Genomic DNA, 25913 nt, shown 5'->3' on the forward strand with positions numbered 1-25913 from the left:
CGAACGTTGACCTTAGCATCTTGTCGCGCTCTAGCGATGCTGCCATCCTTCGTTACATGATGAAGCTCTATGCTCCCTTCAGCGAGCAGCAGGCGTGGTCTTACATTCGCCAGCACATGAACGACCCCATGAGCCGTGCTTGTCTCATCTCTCGCACCATGATCGATCTTCTTGTTAACCGGATCTTCACTTTTGAGGCCTGGGAGGGTTTCTCGGTTGATGCTGATCGCCAGCTGCGTGAGATTCGCCACGAGATGAATAACCTCCCTGGTAAGTTTGATCGCACACATCCCTCAATGTAGTACTATTACTAACTCATACAGCGGGTCAAGGCGGTGCTCTTCAGAGGTGCATTGATCGAGTTGCGTCCCTCGTCAACTCTTGCATCAACCATGAGCGCTACGACGCCTACCGCAACCACCGGATCGAGTACTTCCAGGCTGAGCTCCGCGAGATGCTCTCGCCGCTCTTGCTGCCCGAGTCTGAAGGCGGTCCCGACCTCGAGAGGGCCGACGAGGCGCTTCGCCAGATGTGCGAGAAGGCATGGTCCATCTCGGCGAAGATGTTTACCTCGCGATGGACTTTCGAGTTCCGCTTCCCCGATACAGGAGCGCGTTTCAACACCGGAACCATGGTTGGCATCGCGCCCAACATTGGTCCGCAGCTTCTACAGGCTGAGCATTGGCGCGTGCAGCTGGTAGTCACCCCCGTCATCACCGTCCGCAACGATACCGGCACTTCCATCTCGGTTGCCTCAATCACCAGCGCTCACGTCATCTGCATGAAGTAGTCGGCGGCCTTGCGCCAGGCCAACTTCGCTGCATTTTCACTCTGCGTTTTCTCTTCACCACTGAAGCTTTCTCTATATAACAATGAAGCTGATGTACGACTTACGATTCACGACACGTTTGCGATTTTGCTTTCTCCTGGTCTCTTCCCGAAGCTCTCCAACGGCAACCACAAACAGAAGAAAGCGAAGAAGAAGAAAAAGAGCGGTATTCCCAACTCCTTCAAGGTTGCCTTTCGAGAGCTTTCGTTCAGAGCCACCATCGCCACCATCATTGTTATTAGCAGGGCTCTCACCGATACCGAGAGAGCAGTGCCACCAACAGGCAAGGTTCTCAATACAGAGAGAAAGTGCCACCATAACCAGTACAGCACTGGGCGCGGTCTATGGGACCAAAGAAGACGCAAACAGCCTTCATGATCTTTGGGAATTCACAACTTGGACTTCCGTTCTCTCTCAACATGTTGGAGTATTTGGACATGCGTCCACAATTCCTTCAGCTCCATTGGGAACCAACTCGCGAGACCTTTGGAACATCTCAGAAAATCGGGGATGGATACACAGAAATTGGTTTCAAGGGTTGGCAGTTGCGACACAAAACGACAAAATCACAAAAAAATCATTTGCCTTTTCTTTCCTTTTTGTTTCCAGGGGGGAACGCCCTTGGCTAGCCACACTGATCACTGAAGTTTTCTAGCTAAATTTCGAGGAAAGATGTGTCTTGGCCGAGGGACTGGATCTGGCTCAGAGAAAATTGGCGATAGAAAAGTACAAAAAAAAATCGTAAAAGTCTTGTAAAAACTTTGGTTCCCTGAATGATGATGATAAGAAAACGTGAACCAGGCCTCCACGTAAGAGAGCTAGGCAGAGCTTCAGCCAGGTGCCCACCTGTGCCATAGCTGGCCAATTACACTGCAATGCCAAATTTGAAGGTAGACCAAATGGAGATTCGGGCTTAATCGAACCTATCGCATCACTAGCAATCTGAGAGGAATCTTGGTATGTTGCGATAATTCATTCATGGTAACACGCTCTACTGGCGCATTGATCTGTTCGGCATCAGCTGTGCCGTCTTCGTGTATACATTCAAGCAATGAAGACTAGGGTATTTGATCTTCATCTGTCGTGAGTCGGCCGTTTCCAACTCCATCCAACCCTCTATCCTAGGAACCAATCTATAACGTCTAGTCGGATGACTTGCGGAACTTGTTGACGACACGCTCGATACCGTCGCATCCCTTCTTCAGGGTCTCCATCTTGGGGCCGTAGGAGAAACGGACGAAGTGGTGGCAGGGGCTGTCGAAGAGATCACGACGTCTGGAGGGGTTCAGGTCGAAGAAGATACCAGGCACGACGATGACCTTCTCCTCAAGACAGGCCTGGAAGAAGTTGAGACCGTCGGCAATGGCCTCAGGGAGACCCTCAAGGTTGAGCCAGCTAGAGGATGTCAGTCTAGGCGCTTACCCACGTTCCTTTCAACGACAGCAACTTACAGGTAGAAAGTGGAGTCAGGGACGTATTTGATGATGAATCCCATTTCGCGGAGTCTGCGAACGACGTAGTCACGCTTGTCCTATTTACTTTATTAGAAAATTCCGAACTCAAACCCGCTCGCTTAATTGACTTACCCGGAAGTGCTTCTGCAGGGAGATCATCTCCGTCTTGACGAGAGTAGGGTCAAGCATGGGGATCGCAGCCTCCTGGAAGGGGTGGTTGGCACCACCGTCGAGGTAGCTACCGCAAGAGCCAATGCTAAAGTCGTGTCAGTGTCTCAGTTCCCCGTTCCAATCTCATAGGCACCGTTATGTAGATATGTGGGGAAAAACTCACGCCTTGATGTATTCTGCAAAGCCATGTTAGCAAGTGGTTCGTCAAGGTCATAGATATCCATCACATACCCTTGGGGCCAAGGATCCACGCAACACGCCAGCCGGGCAGTCTGAAGCGCTTGGTCAAGCCGTCGATGATAAGAACATCGTCCTCGTCGACATCCTCAACGTTCTCGGCAGCAGAGATGGTACTGCCGTCACAGTTGCTCGTATAGTTGTAGCCAGAGTAGAACTCGTCGCTGACGAAGGTGGCGCGGCCACGGCAGATGTCCTGGATCTCGGCCAGCTCAGGGTTTGCAACGACACGACCGGTGGGGTTGCGGGGGTTCGAGGTCAGAATGACAGAGGAGCCACGGGAGATCTCCTCGGCGATGCGGTCGGGGTGGATGTGATAGCCGTCCTCCTCGGCGAGAGGGACAGGAATGGCGGAGAACTGAGGACCCATTGTCAGCTAGTATGCATTTTTTCATGCTTCAAACTCGGAAATAGGGACGTACGTTCTTGAAGAGAGACAACATCTCGTTGTACGCCGTGTAATCGGGCAAGAAAAAAGAGAGGTAAGAGTTTCCAAGAACGGCAGCGATGCGAATCAGACCGGCGCGACCACCGGGGACGATCGCGACGTTCTCCCAGGTGTACTTGCTGTCCTTGCCCTCACGGTGCATGACGTTGTAGAGGTTGGCAACAGCCTCGCGGAGTTCTCTGATACCGGCAGTAGGACCATACTCGCGACCGGCCATGGAGATATCGATGGTAGTAGGACGGGGAAAGCAGCCAGCAATGTCATCCTCGACTTCGGGGGCACCCTGGCCCAAGTTGGCCCAAGCATCGGGCTCCTCGAGAAAACCGTACTCGGAGGCACGCTCAGTACACCAAACGACACCAGTGGAGGCACGGCTGGCATCGAGACCGGCGTGGGGTTGGTGGCCTTCGTGGGCATTACGGAACTGTCTGTGAGTCTTTGACTGGACCTCTGATGAGATAGGTCAGCATTGTTTTTTTTTTCTCGTGGTGAAGCTATCGTGGCTAATGACGCCGATCGGAAAGCCAAGAATGACATCGAGCTTGAGTTGGAGCTGTGTGGAGAACGAGGGGCAACTCTGCTCAGCTCCTACCCCGCACTCAACACCACAGCTCGACAACAAGCTTTTCTCCCATCCTTTCTGTTGTGCGTATCTGCATAGCTTGGTTGAAGCCATAACAGTTCGAGCATAGATAGGTATCGCTTGGGTAGCCGGAGTGGCATTTGAAGAGAAACGAGGAAAGGGTTGTCTTTCTTACCGTTGCCACCAACCTCGCCGACACTGAAGCGTCTCGGCTTGGGCACACCGGTGTGCCGGTTGATGGAGAACTTGCGATTGCTGAACATATTGCCTTGTTGCACGCAGCCGACAAATGTGTATGGGCTTTGTTGTGGAAGTGACGGTGGGAGATATCAGCAGCTGGGTACTGGAAGCTGCGATTGAAAGGAGGGAAAGAGTTTTATGATCGGTGAAAGAGGTTTCTCCGATTATCACCTGGCTGGGGCAAAATCTGGGGAAGGTGAGGAGGGAAGAGTGCAGGTGCGGGAAGGGTGAAGCTAAAAACAAAAGGGGGAAAAAAAGGGCTCTTCACCTTTTCAAGGTGAGGCAGCGAGGGGCACAAAAAACGTCTTATACGGGGAAGCTATGAACTGGAAGGCTTCTCTTCACCGGCACTTGGGTCCTGACGTTGGCTTGGGAATCCCTGCAGGTCAAGAATGCAGCTCCTATGCAGGCTCTTCCAGATGTGGGGATTTCAGAATACGATAGGGACGCTGATAGGCCAGGAAACCGATTTCTTCCTTCTTGAAGATGAACGTGGGACTGTCACTTGACGAAGTTGGGCGGATGGTCACCGAGTCTCGCAGGGCGACGGGGGTCAAAAACAGGTCCTGAAAGGATAATAGCAGCAAACAGTGTTTGGGCCTACAGCCAGAGCCAGCCTCAGTCTAGTCCGCGCCGAATCCGTGCCGCTTGTGCCGTCTTCAGGCCAAAACCAGATGAGTCCCGGATCGTCGATCTAGCATTGGGGACAGATTCGGTGACGAGCGTGAACGCAGCACAGAGGGGCAGTTCTATGTTTCGCGAGGGCACTTGTTATCGAGAAACGCAACGCCAGCGCGTTTCTGTGCCCGGAAGTTGCCCCTCCTCTGCCCCTCGTTCTCCCTCGCCAACGTCAACGATTCGGGTTGGTACTACCACAGTACGTAAAATAAGCGGTGTCTAGAGTCAGTGTCCTGCTCCAAAGCGGATCTCCGCATCACGGCCTGCCCTGTGCCCAGTTGCGAATGCGATTCGTGCCCAATCACTGCAGGTAGCCGTCTCCCGTCCCGGATTGAGGGCTGCGAGGGCCTAACTTTTGGGGGGAAATCGGCCCTCGCCAGGCCTTCTCCAGAGTCTAGCAAGGGGCAGGATATCTCGATTTATTGTGAATATCAAGTTATCAACGGCGCACAAAGTGGATGTTGCACAGCAGCTATGCGTTGCTGAACGCCCGGCCAAATCATGAAAGATAAGCCTGGCAACCTAGGGCGGGTCCTGAACGTGACTTGCCGGAACATTCAGGGCGCTTGTGTCGTCGTCGTGGGCCGGCGCACCCGATCATCGAATTTGATAATATTCATAGGTCAGAGAGCGATGGATGTCATTGAAGAAGTCAACCAGCAGAATCATTTTGCTCTGACCAACATATTGAGCCACTTCATATGGACGCATGGACATTCAGTCATGGCACATCTGAGGGAGGGCATCACCCAGCATCAATCACCTCGCGAGTCGAGAACGGTAGTGGCAGAAACTCACGAAACCGGCGACGGCGAGTGTATAGTTCGCTGGAACCCGTGTACCGAGACCCTAGCGTCATCTTGACCCCGTTCTTCACGGCCCCTGGAAAAGACGGAAGACGGCCGAAGATGCAGACCGGCCGAAAACAGTCAGCAAAGTCACGTGGTTGTTCGTCTTCTCTTTCCCCGCCAAGCCACGATGCGATCCCAGAAACCCGGGTAGACAAATTATAATGCTTCATGTTTGGAATTATTCAGATCTGACCTAGGCATCCAGGGACTCAGTTCCTCCATATTTCCAAAGGGGCGAACCACGTGTTGTCTATCAGGCGCACTATCCTCAAGCCCGAGTACTGACTAGAAGGCGGAGGCATGGCGGTGCAAAAAAGCCTATGTGGCTGCGGCGAGCCCCTCTGGCCAATCAGATTGCGTTTGTGACTTCACCCAATAAGCCCCCTCCGCAGTCACGAGAGCAATGCCCCGGAGGCTCAAAGATCATAATCTCAGAGAGAAACTAGTCAAAGCGATAATTCAACTTCTGACTGAGGCGGAATGACCAGGCAGAATACTTTGTCAAGGCTCTGGGAGCTTTGATGAAAAGCAATGAGTAGAATCAATATAAGATGACTGGTTTGAAATAACTCAGCATACCCTTGAAACTCAACCCATTCACGACAACAAGAACAACAACAACAAAGACTTGAGCAGTATCAACTCACCTGGCATCTCGAGATCACACCTTTGTGGCCCATAATATTAATTGAATAGCATATTCCATAAAATCAAACTTTTGGGGCTTTCAGTTTTACCGCAAACTTTCCTTCGAGAGAGAACAGAGAACAACCACATCGCCTTCCCCGACGGCTCCTGCCCCACTTTGACACTAATATCAACTTCACTGCGGCAGCAGCAGTCCTCCTTCACAATGCCTTACCTCGGCGATTCTTTCCCCTCCACAAATACCCACTCCGCCAGCGAGAAGCCCGACATCAGCATGTCTATCTTTGGGGCCTTCAAGCAAAAGCTTGGCCGCAAGTCATCATCTTCTCGCAAGTCTAAGCAGGCATCCCAGTCGAACATGTCGACACCCGACAGCAATAATCCCTTTTCAAGCTCTGCAGTCAAACCCGCCCATCGTGAGTCTTTACCCAACATCATCGTTACTCCTCCGTCTCCGACCAAGAGCGCTAATCAGCCTTCAGCTCCCGACCATGCTCCTCCAGCTTACTCGGTAACACCACCCTCTCCGTCGGAGAATGGCTACCTGGGAAGCAATGGCGGACCTGTTAGAAGCCCCTCGCCCGCCCCATCCAACGCTGGCTCCATCATGTCAAGCACCGGCATGAGCGTTTCGACGCCAGAGGACCCCTACGCATTCCTTTCCTCGTTCGACACCATCTTCGTTATTGACGATTCGGGGTCCATGTCCGGCCGCTCGTGGCCCGAGGTCCAGGGTGTAATCCGCAACATCGCTCCGATCTGCACGTCACATGACGAGGACGGCGTTGACCTCTACTTCCTCAACCACAAGACCCAAGCAGGTGGAAATCCTCGTGAGGGTAAAGCTGCGGGTGGCTACTACGGCATCCGTCGTGCCGACACGGTCGAGGGCATTTTCACGTCGGTTCGTCCTCGCGGTTGCACGCCTACGGGCCAGCGCCTCCTCGCCATTCTCAAGCCTTATCTTCAGCTCCTCGAGACCAAGAAAAACGACATCGAGAGCGTCAAGCCCATCAACCTCATTGTCATCACCGACGGCGCCCCCTCCGATGACGTCGAGGCCACTATCCTCTACACAGCCAAAAAGCTCGACAAGCTCGACGCTCCCATGCACCAGGTCGGCGTGCAATTCTTCCAGGTTGGCAATGAGCCTGGTGCTCGCGAGGCGCTCCGAGAGCTCGACGACGACCTCGTGGGTAGATGTGACGGTGATCTTCGAGACATGGTCGACACTGTTACTTGGGAGACCGGTACCCGTGGCGTGCTCACGGCAGACAATATCCTCAAGGTCGTTCTCGGCGCGGTGGTCAGACGTCTCGATCGTCGTCGTACAAGTGGCGAAAGCCGTCGCTGAGAATGGCCAGCTGCATGCTTTTCTCTCCTTTGTTAGTGATTTCGGGCACAAATGGCGTTTGGGAGGATAGAATCAGTTTACAGGCCCTCTCAAGAGGGCTGTTGATGGCTCAAGCCAATACCTGATACCCAACGGAAGGCTTTCTGAATTAGATGTCTATTAGAGGCGGGCCATTAGTTGCCTTAGACGAAGGTGGTATGGCTCACGCCATCGGACGAGGTTTATGTACCACCTTCCCCATCAGTGAAAAATAAAGTAATAGACATAAACAAAATGTTTCCTTTCAATGAGACGTAGCCAAATTGCAATATTGGTCCGTGTGCGTGGGGGGATATGATCAATTTACGATGTATAGGTCGGTACGCCCGCAAGTGTATAACAAAATAGCACGCGGCTGATATATCCTCACTCATATTCTTTCTCGCCGTATTTCACGCAAAATAAATGCTTGGAGAAATGCCAGTTGATATGAGATAGTGCAGTAACAGCGACAGAGAGAAAGGATGCGTAGAGCGTTCGATGTTCTTAGCATGCAATTCGGTAGTTTGGACTGTTGAAATGATCAAACGGGACAAAAGAGAAGGAAGAAAGTCGACCGGGTCTGGAAATTACTAGCAGATACTTTTGGCAACTCCAACGCCAAGCGGGGGACCCACTTCACTCTCACTTTGAACATCGTCAATAAACTCACCACGACTCACCAACAAACCCTCTCAGATTCCGAACCCCCCCAACCTCGGTTTCCCAAGGCTCATACCCTCGCTGCAATTACCATACCAGAAAGGAAACCATTTACGCAAGACATTACCCAAATGAGACCACCGCTCGGCTACATCCCACGTCTGTACGCGCCTCTCCGACTCTCAACCCGCCAATCATTCGGACCGTCACCCGCGCTGACCGCCGCCGCCACCGCGACAAGGTCGACGAGGAGGTTGACGTTCAAAAGCAGGATGAGCACATCATCGGGCCCTCAGTCGACGACAATGTGGCCAGCTGCAGGACAAGGTGAAGGTGAAGAAGAGAGGAGCTTGAATGGGAGTGGTACCGGTAGCCACCGAGAGCACCACCCCACGGAAAGCACGTCACCGGCCCCTAAAAAAACGACATCAAACGCCCCCGCGGAGGCCAGTCCCAACACCAGTGGCGCCGACTCTAGCCAGTGCCAGCCTCACTCCCAGGGCGACGATCAGGGCCTCGCTGGTGCTCAGCGACGGGATGGACCCCTGGCTTTGCCGCCGCTGCCCGAGGGCCACGAGACGTCGTCTGCTGCTGGCGGGACCTCCGCGGGAGGAAGAGGAGGAGGAGACAACAACAACAACAACAACAACAACAACAACGGCGTCAGCAGCAGAAGCAGCAGCAGCAGCAGCAGCAGCAGCAGCGGAAGCAACACCATCACGCTCGACATGAGCAGAGGCGACGCCTCGACCAAGCTGGACCATCTGGGCCCCCTGGTCGTCAACCAGGACGGCACCATGTCGCGAATCAGCAACTGGGGCGAGATGACGGAAATTGAGAGGCGTAACACGGTGAGGATCTTGAGTAAGAGGAACCAGCTTCGTCTTGCTGGTCTCAGGGGGGAGAAGGAGAAGAACGGGGCCGAGGCTGGAAAGTAAGGATTGGGAAGAGAAAAAAAAACTCACCTTAGAGACACTCCCCCCTTTTTTCCCGTCTCTTCACTCACATCCATCACGAAGTACCTCTCGGTGAGACTCATTTCATTCGGAGAGACTCGTGAGGACAGCCTAGAAAGAGTTTGTCAAAGATATTGTATGATTAAGTGGATGTACTATGGCAGTTCCCAATAGCAAGAGGACCCCCCATCCCCCATCCCTCCACCTCTTCACTCCGTCAGAGTATCGACGAGGGTTCGGATGGTAAGGCCGAGTAGTTGCGTAAAACTACTGCACAGTTACCAGCACCAAAGAAATGAATCGTCTCCATTCAACCAAAAAGTCTGCATCCCGTCTTGTCTTACCGTGCCGTCCTTCTCTTCCAACCCGGTCTTGAGCCCACCCGCGCCGCGCCCGCCCCTTGGGCCTAGACAGACAGGATTTTTCCGTTTCGCCATCGTCCGCCCTCGCCCTGTCCTATCCCACGCCGTATAATCCGTCTTACTCTCCCAACTCAGCCCACCACATTCCGGAGAGGGCATGTCGTTATGGATTAGCGGGTTCTGAGTTTTTCATCGTTCTCCGGAGACTGGAGTCTAGAGTCCGATCCATGGGACTGATGGGGGCCCCCGTACCTGTAACAGACCACGAAATGTTCGGGTCCCCGTTCCAGCCTACCTACTAAACCTCCCATGGGCGAGACATGGCGCTACGTACCTCCTCGAGACTGACTCTGGGCCATGGACGGGGCCCGCGAGTTTGTGGCGGCTTGGCCATCAGTTCTTGCCATTTTCTTGTCAATGGGGCATGCCGGCGGTGTAGTGGAGAGCGCGGGGGTCATCAGTGAACACGAACGTAGAGCCGAGCAGCGGCTCTTTCTCCCCCGGTCCGTCCATGGGCACAAGAGCAGGTGAGGCCGGGGGGATGCCTGTGTAGGCTTGGGGGTAGTTGAACTCTACCTGATGGGGACCGCGGGAGCACGCCTTCGAGTTGCGGGATGTTGAGACCTTCCAACCTGACTTCATTCCTGAGCACACGCGCTTGGGGGAACAAGGGCTTTAAGGAGTTCTGGTTGAACAAAAAGTAGTTTAGAGTTGACTTTAGTCAATAGCCTTAGGGTTGATAAACCCATCCGTATAATTCATTGCTGTGATATACTCTATCACGTCCCAGATCATGAGTTCGTGCAGGTATACATACATGTAAAAGTCTCATCACATGTTGCCAATCAGTAAAAACAAGCCGCTCAATAGTACCGCCCGTTCATCTCCCCTCTAACCTCCCTATCTCGACTCCCATCCCACATCATGTCTCTTCGTCCCTCCACGGTATCAAACTCCATTTGGTGCCAGAATAAACCCAATGTCTTGAACATGAAACGCATTGCATACAGACGTCAGTCGGAGAGAGTGTAATGCCTCCTCCGAGCATTGACCAAGTTTCCCATTTCTACTTTGCCTCCTCAGCCTTCAGAGAGTCCGAAGATGTGGCCGTCGTCTTGGTTTGCTTGTTCTGGAATTCCTTGAGCATAGATGCAATGTCCTCGCTACCCTCGTTCTTCTCCATGACGAGGTTCTTGAGCCAGCGGTTCTCAGTTTCGAGAAGGTTGATGCGCTGCTCCAAAGCTGAGACCTTGTCCGACATCTCCTTGGCGCTCTTCTCGAGAGCCTGCTCACGCTGCTTCTTCTTGATGCGGAACCTGGCGCTGGCGGCGGTGTTTCTCCTGCGCTTATCCTCCTCTGCGGCAACGCGAGACTGCTCCTCGAAGCTATGGCCGGGCCTGCTGACTCCGTTCAAAGACTCAGGAGTTCTGGTCTCGGCGGCGGAAGGCGTGGGAGCGGCATAGTGGTGGTTGTGCTGCTGAGATACAGGAGGCGGTGCGTAGGTGGGTTGCGGGTTAGGCTGGAGAGGTTGAAGGTTACCCAGGCCTTCAGCGAAGGGCGGGACGCCCGAGGCAGGGTAGGGGTTGGTGAAATCGTGAAAGTTGAATTCGCCTGTCATTGTTCATGGTCAGATGGATGATTCAAAGCAGGAGTTATCAGTTCCTGGCATCGTGGCGTCGGCGAGACGGTGGAATGAGGGGAAAGACGGGGCGGATAGCGCTTGATCGAAAGAACAACCGCATCGACGAGTCTAAATGTTGGAGATACAAGACCATCATCCATAGCACTTGCTTAATCGGTGTCGGATGGCGGCTGCCCAGATGGTCGAAGCATCCCTGCTAGGATGAATGACGAAAAGTCACGGGATATTGCACCATCCCCCGGCAATTTGTAAGCTCCAATCTGGAGTCGCGGCTCTCCCTCAACACCGCAAGCCGGCAACCTGCATAAGAGCAGGCAGCTTCTCCCAATCAAGACATCCGAATGAAACATGGACTGCGCATGAACAGGGTGGGGTAAGAAAGGACAGGTTCGAAAGGCTGGTGATAAGGCGGTCGCATGCGCTTGGCTGCGACCCTGGGAGAAAGTTGAGCTGATCGCTGATGAGAACTGTAGGTTAAAGTTCAGAGGAGCCACTTGACTCATGTTTGCACGATGTGAATCGTCATCGGTTTCCCATTCGCCCGATACGCAAGTGAGTGTGCCCATAGTTGTCTGTAACGTGGCAGATGGTTGAAGGGAAAAGTGAGGTGTGAGTGATGAGTATGGTGTGAGTGATGAGTATGGTGATGAGGAGTGAGAGTGACGATGTGATGTGACTGGGTCGTGACTTTTGGTGTACAACCATAAATCCATACCAACTCCCAAATAGGCCCAAATACCTCAACATGAACAAAAAAAGGGATGAAATACACTAATTCCAAGTAAAAAAGAAGAAGGCATCTTCTTACCTGGCAGGGAAAAGTCGACGTTGCCAAAGTCGCCAATGGGAGAGGTCAATTCTTCGGTGACAGCGGTGGATGGAGCCTGGGGCTCAGCGGCGGTAGCTGCCTCGGCCTTCTTGGGCGGTGCCTGGTAGTCGGTGTGCTGGCCAGTCTCGAAGTCGAAAAATTGGGTGTTTGTGAACATGGCGAGATCGTCCTCGAAGGTGAAGTTCTCCTCGGCGGAACCGGGCTCCTTGACGGTGTTCAAGTCACGCAGGTAGCGAGACACATTGGGCGCGCGCCCTCCTCCAGTGCTTGTGTAAGGCGACATGTCGCTCGGCCGGTGAAGGCTCTCGGGTACGAAGCCGGCGGTGTTGGAACCAAAGAACAGAGAGGCAGAAGAGCAAAAAGGCTCCTTCAAATCGACTCCAGGACGAGGGTGTCGATTTGTTTTGTGGTTGTAAAAGACTGGGTCCCTGAGATCGAGTCGAGGACGGCGGCGATGGCGTTAAGTGGGTTGGTGTTGAGGCCGCGTTGGTTGTAAAGCCCCCAACGTAGTTGATTGAATGCGCGCGGTTCGAGGACCGGGATCGATTCCAACTTTTGCTCGGCAGTGAAGTCGGCGACGATGGAGGGGCAAATTTGGCGTCGAATCGGGTAGATGCAAGACGAGACCTGGCGATGGTCGGTTGAGGTCGAACGTGTCGGTCGGACGTTCTCCTGAACGGCTGTCTGTCTGTCTGGGTTGTCGAGTGCGAGGTTTGTCTCGGTCTCTGGCTGGACTGCTGGGTGGTTCAGGGAGGAGTGGATGGGATGGGGGAAGAGGAGTCAAATTGGGCGAGAATGAAGCCTTTGTTCGGAGAGGCAGGTTGCGGACACAGGCCGAGTGGATAGTATTAGTCAACTTCTTTACCCGACAGCGCGACTTTCAGTGCCCCCGAGGGAGGGGCCCCCCAAGGGCCCCAATGCCCCAAGGGTGTGCTCCGCGCTGCTGGTTGGCTCCGACCATTGGCCGACGGCCTTGTTCATTTCCCCTGCAAGAGGGTACGCCGCACCCCACGCATCTGCGTATGTTATGTACCGCTGTAGGCTGGTCCAGCAGCAGAAGTCTCGTCTTGGAGATACTTCCATCGACTTGACTTCTTGGGGACTGAGACTCGAGTGAGTGGCCAGGCATATGCTAGCCATCCAGGCCTGGAACCTCCACCCATACACGACGCTTAATTACGCCCACGTCCTCTCCCACCACTTCCACTGAGTCTCGCACGCAAGAGGTAAACATTACACCGGAATCATCAGCACCTCACCCATTCCCATGTGCAGAATACCGCCGGCGCCTCGCTATTTTTGCCTTGGTCCGAAGGTTCCCGGTACCGCAAGGGCAACGAGAGCCCCCCACTCGCCGATGAACGGGGACGTGCCCCATCTGACGTCCCATCCTCCAATCATCTATGAGATGCCCAGTCGACCTGTGCTAAGCTTCTACATTGTACTGGTAATGGCACCACAGCCAAGTCACAGCAATAGGACATTCCGAACTGCCGTATCCTCATAACCTGCCTTCTTTCCGAGCACGCCCTTTCCAACTCCCGGAACCATGACCGGGAAGCATGAGCGCTCGATCTTGACCCCCTCTCCACAGTCCACACTCTACTGCTGTTGATGTACGCATCCACCCGTCATCACTCACCCATGGCTGGCGAACGAATCATCGCTTGGTCAATCTTCTGAGAGCCCCGCGGCAATTGCGCATCTCTGGCCTGACAGTGTTCCGACGCCCCTCGTTTTCGGGCTGTTGGCAATTGACGTCTTCAAGTCGCATTTTTAGCTGATCGACGTTTGTCTTGGTTTTTTATTCCATGTCGCTGTACGGAGTATCGGTATTACCTAGGCATTCAATCTCCATGTGGGAGAAGAAAATTCTGACGCTGTCAATCAATGTGGCCTCTCTTGGATTGAGTTCCAGATACATTCCACTGACGAAACGTTATTACACAGATTCTAAGTTTTGTGTGCACACATGAGTCCACTTACGCTGTGGCTTGCATCGCTCGTGGAAGATTATTAATGCTTCGGTACTAAACACCGGCGGTAAATGCAATACCCGCGCTATGGTCACAAAAACAATCGACAGAAATCCCAATTGCCCAAATCCCGACTCCCAACCACGTTGTTCGTTGCTGACGATGAGAATCCGGGTCCATCATGACTCGGCTGGTCTCGTTTGGGCATGGTCGCGGGTTTCTGGGTGTCAACCTTGCCGTGTTTCCTCTGGCGTGTCTGGGCATGGCATCGTGCCACGGCTGGTTACACTCCTTCAGTGGGAGCGTCCTTGTGAAAGGACCCTTAAATCTGAATTTCTAAGCAACAGCCAACCCCTCCGACCCTCGGAAGCGCCACCGGCCATGTTCGGTAAGTAGGCCCGACCGTGCCTCTCAGCCGCTGCATGCTACACCTGTTCCTTTCTCCTTCTGGCTTCAGGGACTTTACCGCGCAGACGAGGTCCGCCGTAGGTATGTAGTGTATGCCAGGGAAGGACCAAAGCCCCACTGGCTGGTAATCTGCCCGTTTATCCATGTCTTTCTCGCTGCCCACGCCCTGGGCTTGCACGTTTGAAGCCAACAATCTTACTGCGTAGCGATACGCAAGGTAAGGTACCTTAGGTAAAGCACATCTCGGTCCCAGAACATCGTGAACCCCACCGTCCGTGTCGCCGTCAACATCCCCTACGCCTCCACTGTCAGCAACTTGCTCCCGTCATTTGCAAATTCCGGGCTGGGTACCCCGGGTGCCTTGGCCGCCGGCGTCTTCTCTACCTCGGGCCCCGCCGGCACGCATGGTCGGATCGGGCACTCATAACCCGTACCCGTCTTGCCTTGCCTACCTAAGCATTCCGATCCTGTCAGCGTCCCTGCGGCCTGCCTTCCTTCCCTTGTCCAACCTTAACGTCTGCCGCCCACAGAGCCACTGCTCCGTGCCCCTCCGTTGTGGTCCGTGCTCCCTTGTTTGCGGTAAGCCCCTCTGACCCCGTATGCAACATGTGCTCCGTGCACCACAACTGCATGTGAGCTTTTTGATGGTATAGATACGCGACGCGTTTTTGCTCTATTCATACAACGATTCAACGACCAACAATAGAGCCCATCTCCGCTTAAGATACTTCAGCCTCAACTACCGGGGTGATTGACCACATCTCTGAGGCTCAAGCATCGCGACATCTCGTCCCCCCCCCCCACTTGCGACGCTACAGGAATAGTGCAGTGCAGTGCACTCGAGATACGTCAAAACACTGCCAAGTTTTCTCACGAGCACAATGTCTTGACGGCCATGGCAGGCTTCTCAATTCCAACTACAGGACGCTTGTCGTCGACAGTACGACTACCGCCCAACAACACTTCCGTTCAGAAGGCTCTTGGCCGCTTATCGCGTTCATCTCTGCTGTCTCTCGTCCTCGATTGGCTTAGTGATGAGAATGTACCATTATGCGCGCCTTTACTGGATGAAGAGGATAATGACGACAGTCTCTACCCTCCGGCGTCATCGGTGGAAGAGCTACGGACCATCTATGCGGATCTACAGTTCAGGAAAGGGTCCAAACGAGAGGTCATTGACCGCATCACCGATGGCGATTGGAACCATGGTCTAACCCTATACCAAATGGCGCTGGCAGATGCTCAATACCTTCAAGACCACCCCACGTCGCAGAAATGGACTGCCTACCGTATCATGCCTCTTAAAGAGGCTTCATACGTGGATGATGAAGAACAAGCCCCAGAAGTCGACACTGCGTCTTTGACTCTTCCTCGGCTTCACCCATCCACGTTCATTCAAAACCTTCAGTCTCACGTATTGCCTGACGTCAAAGCTCACTTTCATTTTCATCGACCCGAAGGGCTTACCCTGTCCGTCTTGCGCATCTTCATGGTCGAGTCTCCTTACAGCACAAGTATCACTCAACTCGGAACTGGTTTTATGCAATCCGGCTCAGACTTCGACAGCTCACGGACACTATACATCGCCTTTCCAGATGCCTCGCCATTCGTCTATTTGTCCAAAACTCAGACAGTTGGGTCTCTGGGAGCCAGCGAATCTAAAAGTTTCCGCAACCTGGTTGTTGAAGGGATACCAAAGGCACTTTCTCGACCGCGGGAACGGTACACACTAAAACCAACAAACATTACGACCAAGAACCTCGATGCGCTGTTGCAATCCAGAGGCGTTGGTCGAACGAACGCGGCAGGTGGCGGTTGGGACATTTATGCCGACAAGAAGAAGAACGAGTCACCACTTGACACCATTTTACCGACGCCGCCTTTGTCAGAAGATTCAGCAGACGATACCTCGGCTCCGGCGACAAAGAGGGACTCCAAACGGAAAGGTGGCGCCGCTGACACAGACGGAAAGTTCTACAAGAGAGCGCGGCTATGTGCCCAGGCCAGATTCGGCGATACGGGCAAAATTGACGATGGATTGGGTATCGAGCGAGTTGACATTGTCATGGAGGACCCTTTTCCTAGCAACAGCTCTCGAGCCGAGCCAGGTGCTGAAGATCAGACCCGAACACCGTCGTCAACTTGGGCCCCCAACGTCAAGCTGACATTGCACGGATCACATGTATTCGCAGGCATACGGCAGCTTGTAGAGAACGGCATCATAGATGGAGAGCGAGTGCCGGGATGGTTGACTGGCGAAGAGAGTGTCACAGTAGGGGCCGTACGGCATGGCAGGATCAGGGGCCATAAAGGCTCTGGCATATGACATCTTCGACAGGAGGCTCTCATAGGTCGCAGTCGTTGTGTTGCGCGTGTACTTTGAATGATCTTGATACCCCCTAATTGATTTCTTCGAAAGTCTTCTGGTCTATGATCCTATGCCGTGCTCTACGCTTTATTCTACGCCGAAAACCTTGACAGTATTCCTCCAAGCGGCTTCGCAAATGTCCTCCACCTCCACTCCCTTGATGCCCGCCACGGCCTTGGCTACACGCTCAATCATGCATGGCTCGTTGCGGCCCTTGATCATGGCTCCTTCCTCCCACTTCTCCTTCTTGACGATCTTGAAGCGTTCCGGCACCTCAGGTTCTTTCTTCTGATTCTTCTTTTTAGGCTGAGGTTTCTGGGCTGGGGCTTCTGGAGTTGCAGTCCCATGAGCAGCACCGTTAGTGGTGCTGTTGACCTCCAGCTTCTTCTCAATGAGATACTTGTAGCCGAAATGGCTCGGTCGTATCTCGCACCAAGGGCCATCGGTCTCAATCATCATCCTGTCTAGGCCGATCTGCTTAACGACTTCACAATTCTCCTCGGTCTTGAAACTGCAGCCGTTGATGCCAATGTATAAGCCGAGGTCCATCAACTCCTTGGCTTCCTCTAAGGAACCAGTGAAGCTATGCACAACACCGCCCTTTTCCAGCTTCTCGAGCTTGTCCCCAAACTTGTCCTTGAGTAACCGGACGAAGTCCGCATGGGCTACTCTAGAGTGCAGGAATAGGGGCAGCTGAGGCTTCGTCTCCAGCACGAGATCAAGCTGCGCCGCGAAAGCGTGGAGCTGGACCTTTTTTGAACTGTAGTGCAAGCGGTCGTAGTCGAGCCCGAACTCTCCAAAGGCGACGACGCCGGAGTGAGAGGCGGTCGACTCGTTGATGAGGTCACGGAGCTCGGCTATGATGGCCTCCGTCTTCTTCGGATCCGGCTCATGGTGCTCGGAGATCGGCCTCTCGGGGTCCGGGTCCGTGTTGATGCCTTCTGCGGCCTCATCCGAACTGCTGAAAATTGCGCTGCTGCAGGGGTGAATTCCGATCGTCGTGTACACGACGCCAGCTGCATCGCAACGTCAATGACAGGGTGATGAAAGAGGACCGTCTTGTTGACTCACGATGGTCCTTTGCAATATCCAAGGCATCTCTGGAGCTGGTGAAGTCGGATCCCGTGACTATGAGCTTGGTGCATCCGACTTCCTTTGCTCTTGAGATAACCCCGGCAAGGTCGTTGGGGTGCCGTTGCTTGCCGTGGTGAAGACCTCTGAAGATGGGATCGGCCAAGTTGATGCCGATCTACCAAGACTACAAGGTTATTACGCTGAATCATGTACAAGTTGACCAGTATGAATTACACACATCAATGTACCGCGGCTGGTATGTCGGCTTAGACGCCTCTGTGGGAGCGGCCATTGTGACTATGGGTGATGGCGATGACAGAAAGCTTCTATGCGAGGGTTGAATGAACTTTTGCGGCCGTGCTCTGGTGAGAAACAGAGGTGAGAAACCTCTCATGGATGATTATCAATGATGTTTTCAAGCTTCAGAATTTCAAGTCTTTGGGCAAGGAAATGCCAATTGATATAGTCGTGACGTCGTTTGGCCTCAATCTCACTGAGGCTGTTTAATTGATTTTGGCCTCTCTCACGTGACATCGTGATGAAGTGGAACCCCCGCCATGAAGCGACGTGCAGTGCACGCGTAAAGTGCCTACAGAAAAACCCATTAAAGTGCACCATTAAAGTGCACCGCATCGCTGCACTGAAACGGTGGGGAGGGGTCAACGCGTGCACTGCACCCGACTAATCAGTTCGACGCGAGTAAAATCAATTAAAGATTTTCAGAGTGCATTCCAAGCAAGACAGTTCCCCGGGACAAAGTGTGAAGTCATTTCTCGTTGCAAGCGGCAACACGCGTTAGATGGCAAGTGAGAAGAATGGGAAGAGACAAACAACAATCCATCCACAGTGGAGTTGTTGTCAGACTTGATTTCCAAGCCAGTCAGTCGTACGTACCATAGCATTAGTCAAGCCCAGTGGTTACCAGCTGTGAGATTGAGATTGTCCGTTCTTTTTACAGTCGACCATTGTGTTCCAGGCAAGTGTTGGCTCGGGGATGCGAACGTGAACCGAGGGGCACGGGCGGAGATGCCTGGCTTACAAGGCCAGAAAACCGCTTTTGCGGCGTTTTGCCAGCCAATTTATTATTGATGCCTTGACGTGCCCCCCTGCCCCCCTACCTCGTCGCGCTAAATTCCACTTTGGCGTTGAGACCCGTGGACGCGTTTCTACGCGAATTGGCACTGCCATAAGTATCTGCAGCACCTCCTGGCATCTTTCTATTCTTTTCTCAACCTCCCATAACCCAAACACTCTTGACGCAACTTCTTCTAGCACCATTACAATTCTAATTCTTGGTGCTCTTGATACCCCCTCTCTTCTACAGCATTCCCCTTCGTCTTCTTGCTCTCGAGTGTTCCTAGCGAAACGACCCAATAACCCCCGTCTCCCACAATCTCACAGCCGAACTTAGGCATCATGTTTGTGAGAAAGCGCGGTATGTATCGCTCATACGCTCATACGCGTTAAGTGGTCAACCACGATACTAATAGAACCCAGACGGGCGCCAGGAGCGCGTCCAGTTCGACAAGATCACTGCCAGAGTGTCCAGGCTATGCTATGGCCTCGACATGGACCACGTTGACCCGGTTGCCATCACCCAAAAGGTTATCTCCGGTGTCTACGGTGGTGTCACCACTGTGCAGCTTGATGACTTGGTAAGCACCAGCCATTCTCCGCCTCTGTCTCCTGAGCACCAAATGCTAATAATCTCATGAACAGGCCGCTGAGACTGCCGCATACATGACTGTCACCCACCCCGACTATGCCATCCTTGCTGCCCGCATAGCAGTCTCCAACCTCCACAAGCAGACCAAGAAGCAATGGTCTTCGGTCATTAGCGACCTTTACCACTATGTCAACCCCAGAAACAACCGGGCATCCCCCATGATTGCCAAGGAGACATACGATGCTGTCATGAGACACAAGGAAGAGCTCGACTCTGCCATTGTCTACGACCGCGACTTCAACTACCAATACTTCGGCTTCAAGACCTTGGAGAGATCATACCTGCTTAAGCTTGACGGCAAGATTGCCGAGAGACCTCAGCACATGATCATGCGTGTTGCAGTCGGCATCTGGGGTGATAACGTCGAGCGTGTCATCGAGACCTACAACCTCATGTCCAGCAAGTTCTTCACCCACGCCTCCCCCACACTCTTCAACGCTGGTACCCCTCAGTGCCAGCTGTCTTCATGCTTCCTCGTCGACATGAAGGAAGACTCTATTGAGGGTATTTACGACACCCTCAAGACCTGCGCCATGATCTCCAAGATGGCTGGTGGCATTGGTCTCAACGCTCACCGTATCCGTGCTACTGGCTCCTACATTGCCGGCACCAACGGTACATCGAACGGTGTCATTCCCATGCTTCGTGTCTTCAACAACACTGCTCGCTACGTCGACCAGGGTGGCAACAAGCGTCCTGGTGCCTTCGCCATTTACCTTGAGCCCTGGCACGCCGATGTCTTCGAGTTCATGGACTTGCGCAAGAACCACGGCAAGGAGGAGGTCCGTGCTCGCGATCTTTTCCTCGCTCTCTGGATCCCCGATCTGTTCATGAAGAGAGTCGAGAAGAACGCCGACTGGACCCTCATGTGCCCCAATGAGTGCCCTGGCTTGGCTGACTGCTACGGCGAAGAGTTCGAGGCCTTGTACGAGAAGTACGAACGCGAGGGCAAGGGTCGCAAGACTATCAAGGCCCAGAAGCTTTGGTATGCCATCCTTGAGGCTCAGACCGAGACTGGCAACCCCTTCATGCTCTACAAGGATGCCGCCAACCGCAAGAGCAACCAGAAGAACCTGGGAACCATCCGCAGCTCCAACCTCTGCACTGAGATCATTGAGTACTGCGCTCCCGATGAGGTCGCTGTCTGCAACTTGGCTTCCCTTGCCCTGCCCACCTTCGTTGACTACAACGATGGTGTCTATGACTTCCAGAAGCTTCACGAGGTCACTCAGGTCGTTGTTCGCAACTTGAACAAGATCATTGATGTCAACCACTACCCCGTTCCCGAGGCTCGCAATAGCAACATGCGTCACCGCCCCATTGGTCTTGGTGTCCAGGGTCTTGCTGATGCTTTCCTCGCCCTTCGCATGCCTTTCGAGTCTCCTGAGGCCCGTGATCTCAACAAGAAGATCTTTGAGACCATCTACCACGCTGCTCTGACCATGTCCGTTCAGCTGGCCAAGGAGGAGGGCACCTACTCCACGTACGAGGGCTCCCCTATCTCCCAGGGTATCCTTCAGTACGACATGTGGAATGTCAAGCCCTCTGATCTTTGGGACTGGGATTCTCTGAAGGAGCAGATCAAGGAGCACGGTGTGCGCAACAGTTTGCTCGTTGCCCCCATGCCTACTGCCTCCACTTCGCAGATCTTGGGCAACAACGAGTGCTTCGAGCCCTACACCTCCAACATCTACCAGCGTCGTGTTCTTGCCGGCGAGTTCCAGGTTGTCAACCCCTGGTTGCTGAAGGATCTCGTCGACATGGGCCTGTGGTCCGATGCCATGAAGAACCGTATCATCGCCGAGAACGGTTCTATTCAGAACATCCCCAACATTCCCGCTGAGGTCAAGGCTTTGTACAAGACTGTATGGGAGATCTCCCAGCGCACGGTTGTCCAGATGGCTGCCGACCGTGGTGCCTTCATCGACCAGTCCCAGTCCCTCAACATCCACATGAAGGACCCGACAATGGGCAAGATCACCAGCATGCACTTCGCCGGCTGGAAGCTTGGTCTCAAGACGGGCATGTACTACCTGCGTACGCAGGCAGCTTCTGCCCCTATTCAGTTCACCGTCGACCAAGAGGCGCTCAAGATCGCTGACGCCGCCGTCGGCAAGGCTCTCAAGAAGCGTGCGCCTCCCCCTGGCCACGTCGCCGCCCCTGTCGTGAACGTTCCCAGGCCCATGTACGCAAAGAAGGACTCTTCTTCTGCTCAGGACAACGGCATCCCTACCCCCAGCGTCACCCCTCCTCCTCCCAGAACTGCTCCAGCTCAGAAGCCTGACAACTTCACCGCCGATGTTGCTGAGGGCGACAGCCCTCGCGCGCTTCCCACTGAGCCCGCTGAGACCCTGAAGATTGAGGAGCTGCCCGTCTCCGGCAGCAAGACTCCTGATGCTGAGGACAAGACTGAGGAGAGCAAGGAGAGAGAGTTGGATATCTACTCCGAGGCTGTACTTGCCTGTAAGTTACCCCACATCAATCCATCGCCTATGATCTTTACTAATTCCCCTAAAGGCAGCATCGAAAACCCCGAGTCCTGCATCATGTGCAGTGGCTGAAGAACACTGTTGATGAAGTTGTGATGGATTTGACGGCTGATGACACACGTTGATGGCATATTATGGGGTTCGGGGCATTTCAGTACGGGATCACGCTGGTAATAGTTTTATGTTTCGGGCTCATGGGTGGCATTGGTCATTGACACCCTATTTGTATTTGTTTTGACGTACAACGCTCTGGGCAAGGCTGCCCTTTCTGCTTTCTCGCATGGGCTGCTCACGAGAGGTTCTCGTCTTTAGACGCTGTTCCGCGGCCCAGAGGGCTCGACGGTTCCGAAGCTAGGATTTTGACTGTTGCACACAGATCACGGCGTTAGGAAGAAAACTTGGTTTGGCCACAAGTCTTTCAGCAGTAGAATAATTGTTACTCGTACTCATCAACTACGCGACTTGCAATCTTGTGAACTCGCTCAGTAATTGTTTCAACGTTCCCCCCCAAAGCTTAGCCCATTTCCGATTAGTAGAAGGCCTCCTATACCCGCTATGTGTAATTAGACAGACAACATGAGCTGACATTGGCCGGACCAGAACTTTCTCTCGCGCAAATGACAAGTTCCGTCTTGTGCGTCGGGTTCCTGTACGTTGTGCTACCTGAGCCTAGACAAACGCATGCGCGCGCGGGGAAAACATGCCGGGGCCGATCATGACAACATCAGCTGTGTGTATGTGTGGCAGCCTTGGCCTTGCACAGCTGAGGCACACACACATACACACACTTACACTTACACATGTATGCGTACGTGTACACGTTGGCACCATGTAAGCAGCGATGGAGTAGGGTGCTTCCAAGATGGTCATTGGAAGTTGACGAGATGAAGGAAGGTCGTGGCCGCGGGGACGGGTCGCATGTGCGGATCGTGTAGGCATCAATCGAAATGAGCAAACGGCATTGCTCGTCACAAGAGTGATGATACCGTGATGACGGTCAATTGCTATTGTACTTCCAGTTGAATCGGTCATTCACTCACACATACGCGGCCCGATGGAATGGGTCGAAGACAGACGGACGGGCACTGATTCGCTCGCGGAGTCGCGGTTTGTCTTTTCTTTCTCGGTCTGAGACCACTCATCTCGTCGATCCTGTGCCATATGTATGTACTCTATTGGGGACAAAGGTAAAGGCAGAGTGACGCGATGATGGGGAAATTGATCATTGCTGTTCCCGTTGCAATGACCTTTTTTTCCGTGAAAACACCAGAATGGAAGAGCCTACGAGTCACGACCCTCCCTCCAGCGTCGAGCCATGTCAACAATTCTCACAACCAGACCAGTCCTCTCTCTCTCGTCTCAATTGCCCTCGGCAGATGTACACTTGTGCTAGAGAGCAAGTGGGAATTCCTGCAACCACCAGCTGAGAATCTCGGACCTTGGTCATGTTGCAACTCTCGTGATATTCACCCTCGCGGCACCGTGGTGCTGCTCTTGGCGGCGTCGCAGTTCTGTTATTTCTTGTTTGTTTCACACTATTCTCGGCTACCCGCGTAATGCCACTCGACGGACAACACAACGGTCACACCCTCATACATGACACGAGAAAGGAGCAGGGGCGGCTGTCTGCCTATGTAGGTGACCTGGCGATTGAAGACCTATATATTCGAGGAGGTGTTTGGATGAAAGGACACGGATGGTACGCGTTTCGCGAGGTAGGCATTTGAGGGGGAACGCACCGATCACCACATGGATTGTCAGTGGTTCACGAGTCGGCAGGGATGTCACGTTATCTTGTCCCGCGTCGCATATTCGCTTCTAGGAGAGCAAAGTCCGGATGACAGAGGGCTTTGATGGAATCTAGTTGCGATTTCCGGCACGGATGCGCAGAATCTGCAAAATGCACTGGTTCCCCCCCCCCCCCCCTTCTAATAAATCGAGAAGAATTCTCGGTCACGATCCCCGGACAAGGCCGTGACGCCTCCTTGGAAGTCCGTCAAGTGGGTGGCTGGTGTAGATCGACTGTTCGGGCCGTCGTCAGGTGAGTCGCGGCGATAAGGTATTTTGTGGATCGGCAATCGAAGGGTAATACGTCAGAATCTTTTCTCATCGTGGCTCCAGAAAGCGGCCGGTCCAGCAATAGCGCGGCAAGGACGTGTTCAACCTTGAGGGCCGACTTTCCGGTTGACCGATCTCAAGCTCTCAATCCATCGTTGGTCGGCCTAATCTGATTACGATGCGCGCAGACCTACGTGAATCTGGGTGCTTCATCTCGAATGTCTCGGAGCGTCTACCACGAGATTGCTACTCCCGTCCTGTCTCTCGACGCGACCTCCTCTCCCCGCAGCGGTTGGCTAGAAGCAGAGATTTGCTTGTTTCTCTTCTCGAGGTCAACCACTGTGGGTGACCTAGCGTGGAAAGTTGGAAAAAGCTCATCGAGTAAGGGGGGCTGCCTCTGGATGCGGGACCAACCCTTGGCAAGCTGAGGGATGGGTCCAGTCCCGACAAGATTCGACCAAGGGCCTTGGCAACGACCAGCCCCTGGCGTGGGCCAGGGCGGGAGCGTAACGTTGGGGAAGCGAATGGCGGTGTTGGTGGGACGGGGACCTGACGGGTGTGCCGACGCTGAAAGGGCGATGCAGAGCGATGCAGAGCTGGTCTTGAGGCTACTGCGTAGAAGGGTACTGATCTCCAGGTCCCACCACGCCGCCGACGCTCTATTGAGAGGTAGTGTGGTGCAGAGTGTGGAAGCTGGCGGTCACCATGACAATTGACGTGTTGGTTGTTTTCGTTAGAAGAAGAGCTTGCTTTGGGAGATCAATATGCGCTCCGACGTCAGATGAGTCAAGCCTTGTCAAAGGAAAACAGCAACCTAGTTTATGAGCCATAGCTTAGCTCACGAAGACCTCTGGCACAAAGGGAAGCAATTGAGTGTCTCGTGGCATCCGGCGCAAAAGCATGAACAAATGAATGATGGAGAAAGAAAGTGTGGGAGAAGTCGTTGGTATGTGGGAATTGACTCTGAATCCCCAGGCGTAGGAACTAGGAGTAGCCTGTAGGAAGCTCAACCCCTGTCTATTTCCCTCCCCGTCCTTTCCCTTTTTGCCGAACCTGCCCAATTAGATATCCGACACACAGAGTGGAGCGCCACGGCGCCACAACAGAGGGCTCCCGGGGGGGTCATTGGCGAATCGGACGCGTCGACGTGCATTCGATTGACCTCATCTCTCTTGGTACTGTGATAGCCACGCAACCACGTCCGCCCCAGACCTTGCCAGCTAGCACTTTTTTTTCCTTGTTTCCAGCCGTGACTGATTGCAACTCCCCCCTCAGTCACCAATGGCCCGGCGGGATCTGTCTGCCCACGATGATTTTTCTTCTGCCGTCAACCTTCGTCACTAACGGTCAATCTGGAAGCTATCATGCTGCCGACTTCCGGCTGCCTCTTTCTAGCATGACGAGAGGCCAAGCGCCGGGCGGTGTACTCCTCCCAAATCCAGGCCATCATGATGCAAGATGACCGAAGTCAGCTTCACGTGGCAGACGCAGACTATGCTGGCTTGCGCGTCGCATATGTACTGTAATAGTGTAGATGCGAGCTTCTCCGGCGACCTCCAGCTTCTTCGCCTTTGGGAGCCCCGGAATTTGTTTCGAGCTTTCCACCCCGAGTCCCTGTTTCCTGTCCCTCATTCCAGGCCCCAGAAGCTTGATTGTCGCATTGAGAAACAGACCTTGCCTCCTGCCTTGTTAGTCCTGCAAAAAGCAGGTTGGCATGGGTATCTTGGGAGGCAGGGTTCGATTTCAGCAAACAGACCCCTCCCTCCGTCTCGCAGTTCGCTTGAATTGTCAACCCAGGCTTCCGATAAGGAAAGACTTACCGGTAGAGCCTCCCACCATCCATCGACCCAT

At 53.6% G+C, this 25913-nt stretch overlaps 8 protein-coding genes across 8 annotated transcripts; 5 read left to right on the forward strand and 3 right to left on the reverse strand.

The window, feature by feature from the left end:
• Positions 1 to 20: 20 nt before the first annotated feature.
• On the forward strand, positions 21 to 790 carry BDZ83DRAFT_780698 (uncharacterized protein; the record flags this gene model as incomplete). Its single annotated transcript, XM_060515534.1, has 2 exons — positions 21 to 270; positions 324 to 790. Coding segments are annotated over 2 exons (717 nt in total), but the record flags the coding sequence as incomplete, so codon positions are not given.
• A 1181-nt stretch (positions 791 to 1971) lies between these two features.
• BDZ83DRAFT_579982 (aminotransferase class I and II) lies at positions 1972 to 3985 on the reverse strand (the record flags this gene model as incomplete). Its single annotated transcript, XM_060505300.1, has 7 exons — positions 1972 to 2224; positions 2281 to 2360; positions 2416 to 2539; positions 2618 to 2630; positions 2686 to 3049; positions 3114 to 3589; positions 3898 to 3985. The coding sequence occupies 7 exons, from the start codon at positions 3983 to 3985 to the stop codon at positions 1972 to 1974; spliced, it is 1398 nt and encodes a 465-aa protein (XP_060363854.1).
• A 2428-nt stretch (positions 3986 to 6413) lies between these two features.
• On the forward strand, positions 6414 to 7493 carry BDZ83DRAFT_579961 (uncharacterized protein; the record flags this gene model as incomplete). The annotated part of the gene is made up of 1 exon (XM_060505299.1): positions 6414 to 7493. The coding sequence occupies one exon, from the start codon at positions 6414 to 6416 to the stop codon at positions 7491 to 7493; it is 1080 nt and encodes a 359-aa protein (XP_060363855.1).
• An 812-nt stretch (positions 7494 to 8305) lies between these two features.
• BDZ83DRAFT_753177 (uncharacterized protein) lies at positions 8306 to 9112 on the forward strand (the record flags this gene model as incomplete). Its single annotated transcript, XM_060514318.1, has 1 exon — positions 8306 to 9112. The coding sequence occupies one exon, from the start codon at positions 8306 to 8308 to the stop codon at positions 9110 to 9112; it is 807 nt and encodes a 268-aa protein (XP_060363856.1).
• Positions 9113 to 10558: 1446 nt separating this feature from the next.
• BDZ83DRAFT_753178 (basic region leucine zipper) lies at positions 10559 to 12246 on the reverse strand (the record flags this gene model as incomplete). Its single annotated transcript, XM_060514319.1, has 2 exons — positions 10559 to 11103; positions 11943 to 12246. The coding sequence occupies 2 exons, from the start codon at positions 12244 to 12246 to the stop codon at positions 10559 to 10561; spliced, it is 849 nt and encodes a 282-aa protein (XP_060363857.1).
• A 2996-nt stretch (positions 12247 to 15242) lies between these two features.
• Positions 15243 to 16673, forward strand: BDZ83DRAFT_720390 (centromere protein Chl4/mis15/CENP-N; the record flags this gene model as incomplete). The annotated part of the gene is made up of 1 exon (XM_060512267.1): positions 15243 to 16673. One exon carries the CDS (start codon positions 15243 to 15245, stop codon positions 16671 to 16673), a length of 1431 nt encoding a protein of 476 aa, XP_060363858.1.
• A 129-nt stretch (positions 16674 to 16802) lies between these two features.
• On the reverse strand, positions 16803 to 18081 carry BDZ83DRAFT_580070 (TatD family hydrolase; the record flags this gene model as incomplete). The annotated part of the gene is made up of 3 exons (XM_060505310.1): positions 16803 to 17731; positions 17787 to 17964; positions 18028 to 18081. 3 exons carry the CDS (start codon positions 18079 to 18081, stop codon positions 16803 to 16805), a joined length of 1161 nt encoding a protein of 386 aa, XP_060363859.1.
• A 798-nt stretch (positions 18082 to 18879) lies between these two features.
• BDZ83DRAFT_625188 (ribonucleoside-diphosphate reductase large subunit) lies at positions 18880 to 22471 on the forward strand. Its single transcript, XM_060508485.1, has 4 exons — positions 18880 to 19224; positions 19287 to 19444; positions 19509 to 21978; positions 22033 to 22471. The coding sequence occupies exons 1-4, from the start codon at positions 19206 to 19208 to the stop codon at positions 22074 to 22076; spliced, it is 2691 nt and encodes an 896-aa protein (XP_060363860.1). The 5' UTR covers positions 18880 to 19205; the 3' UTR covers positions 22077 to 22471.
• The last annotated feature ends 3442 nt before the right edge of the window (positions 22472 to 25913 follow it).

This window comes from Colletotrichum acutatum (genome assembly GCF_030867785.1).
Source record: "Colletotrichum acutatum strain CBS 112980 chromosome Unknown BDZ83scaffold_60, whole genome shotgun sequence".
Lineage (NCBI taxonomy): Eukaryota > Fungi > Ascomycota > Sordariomycetes > Glomerellales > Glomerellaceae > Colletotrichum > Colletotrichum acutatum.

Coding starts and splice junctions, on each gene's coding strand:
- BDZ83DRAFT_625188 (XM_060508485.1), top strand. Junction 19,445..19,508: donor CTGTGCAGCTTGATGACTTG/GTAAGCACCAGC, acceptor TCTCATGAACAG/GCCGCTGAGACTGCCGCATA. Junction 21,979..22,032: donor CTCCGAGGCTGTACTTGCCT/GTAAGTTACCCC, acceptor ATTCCCCTAAAG/GCAGCATCGAAAACCCCGAG.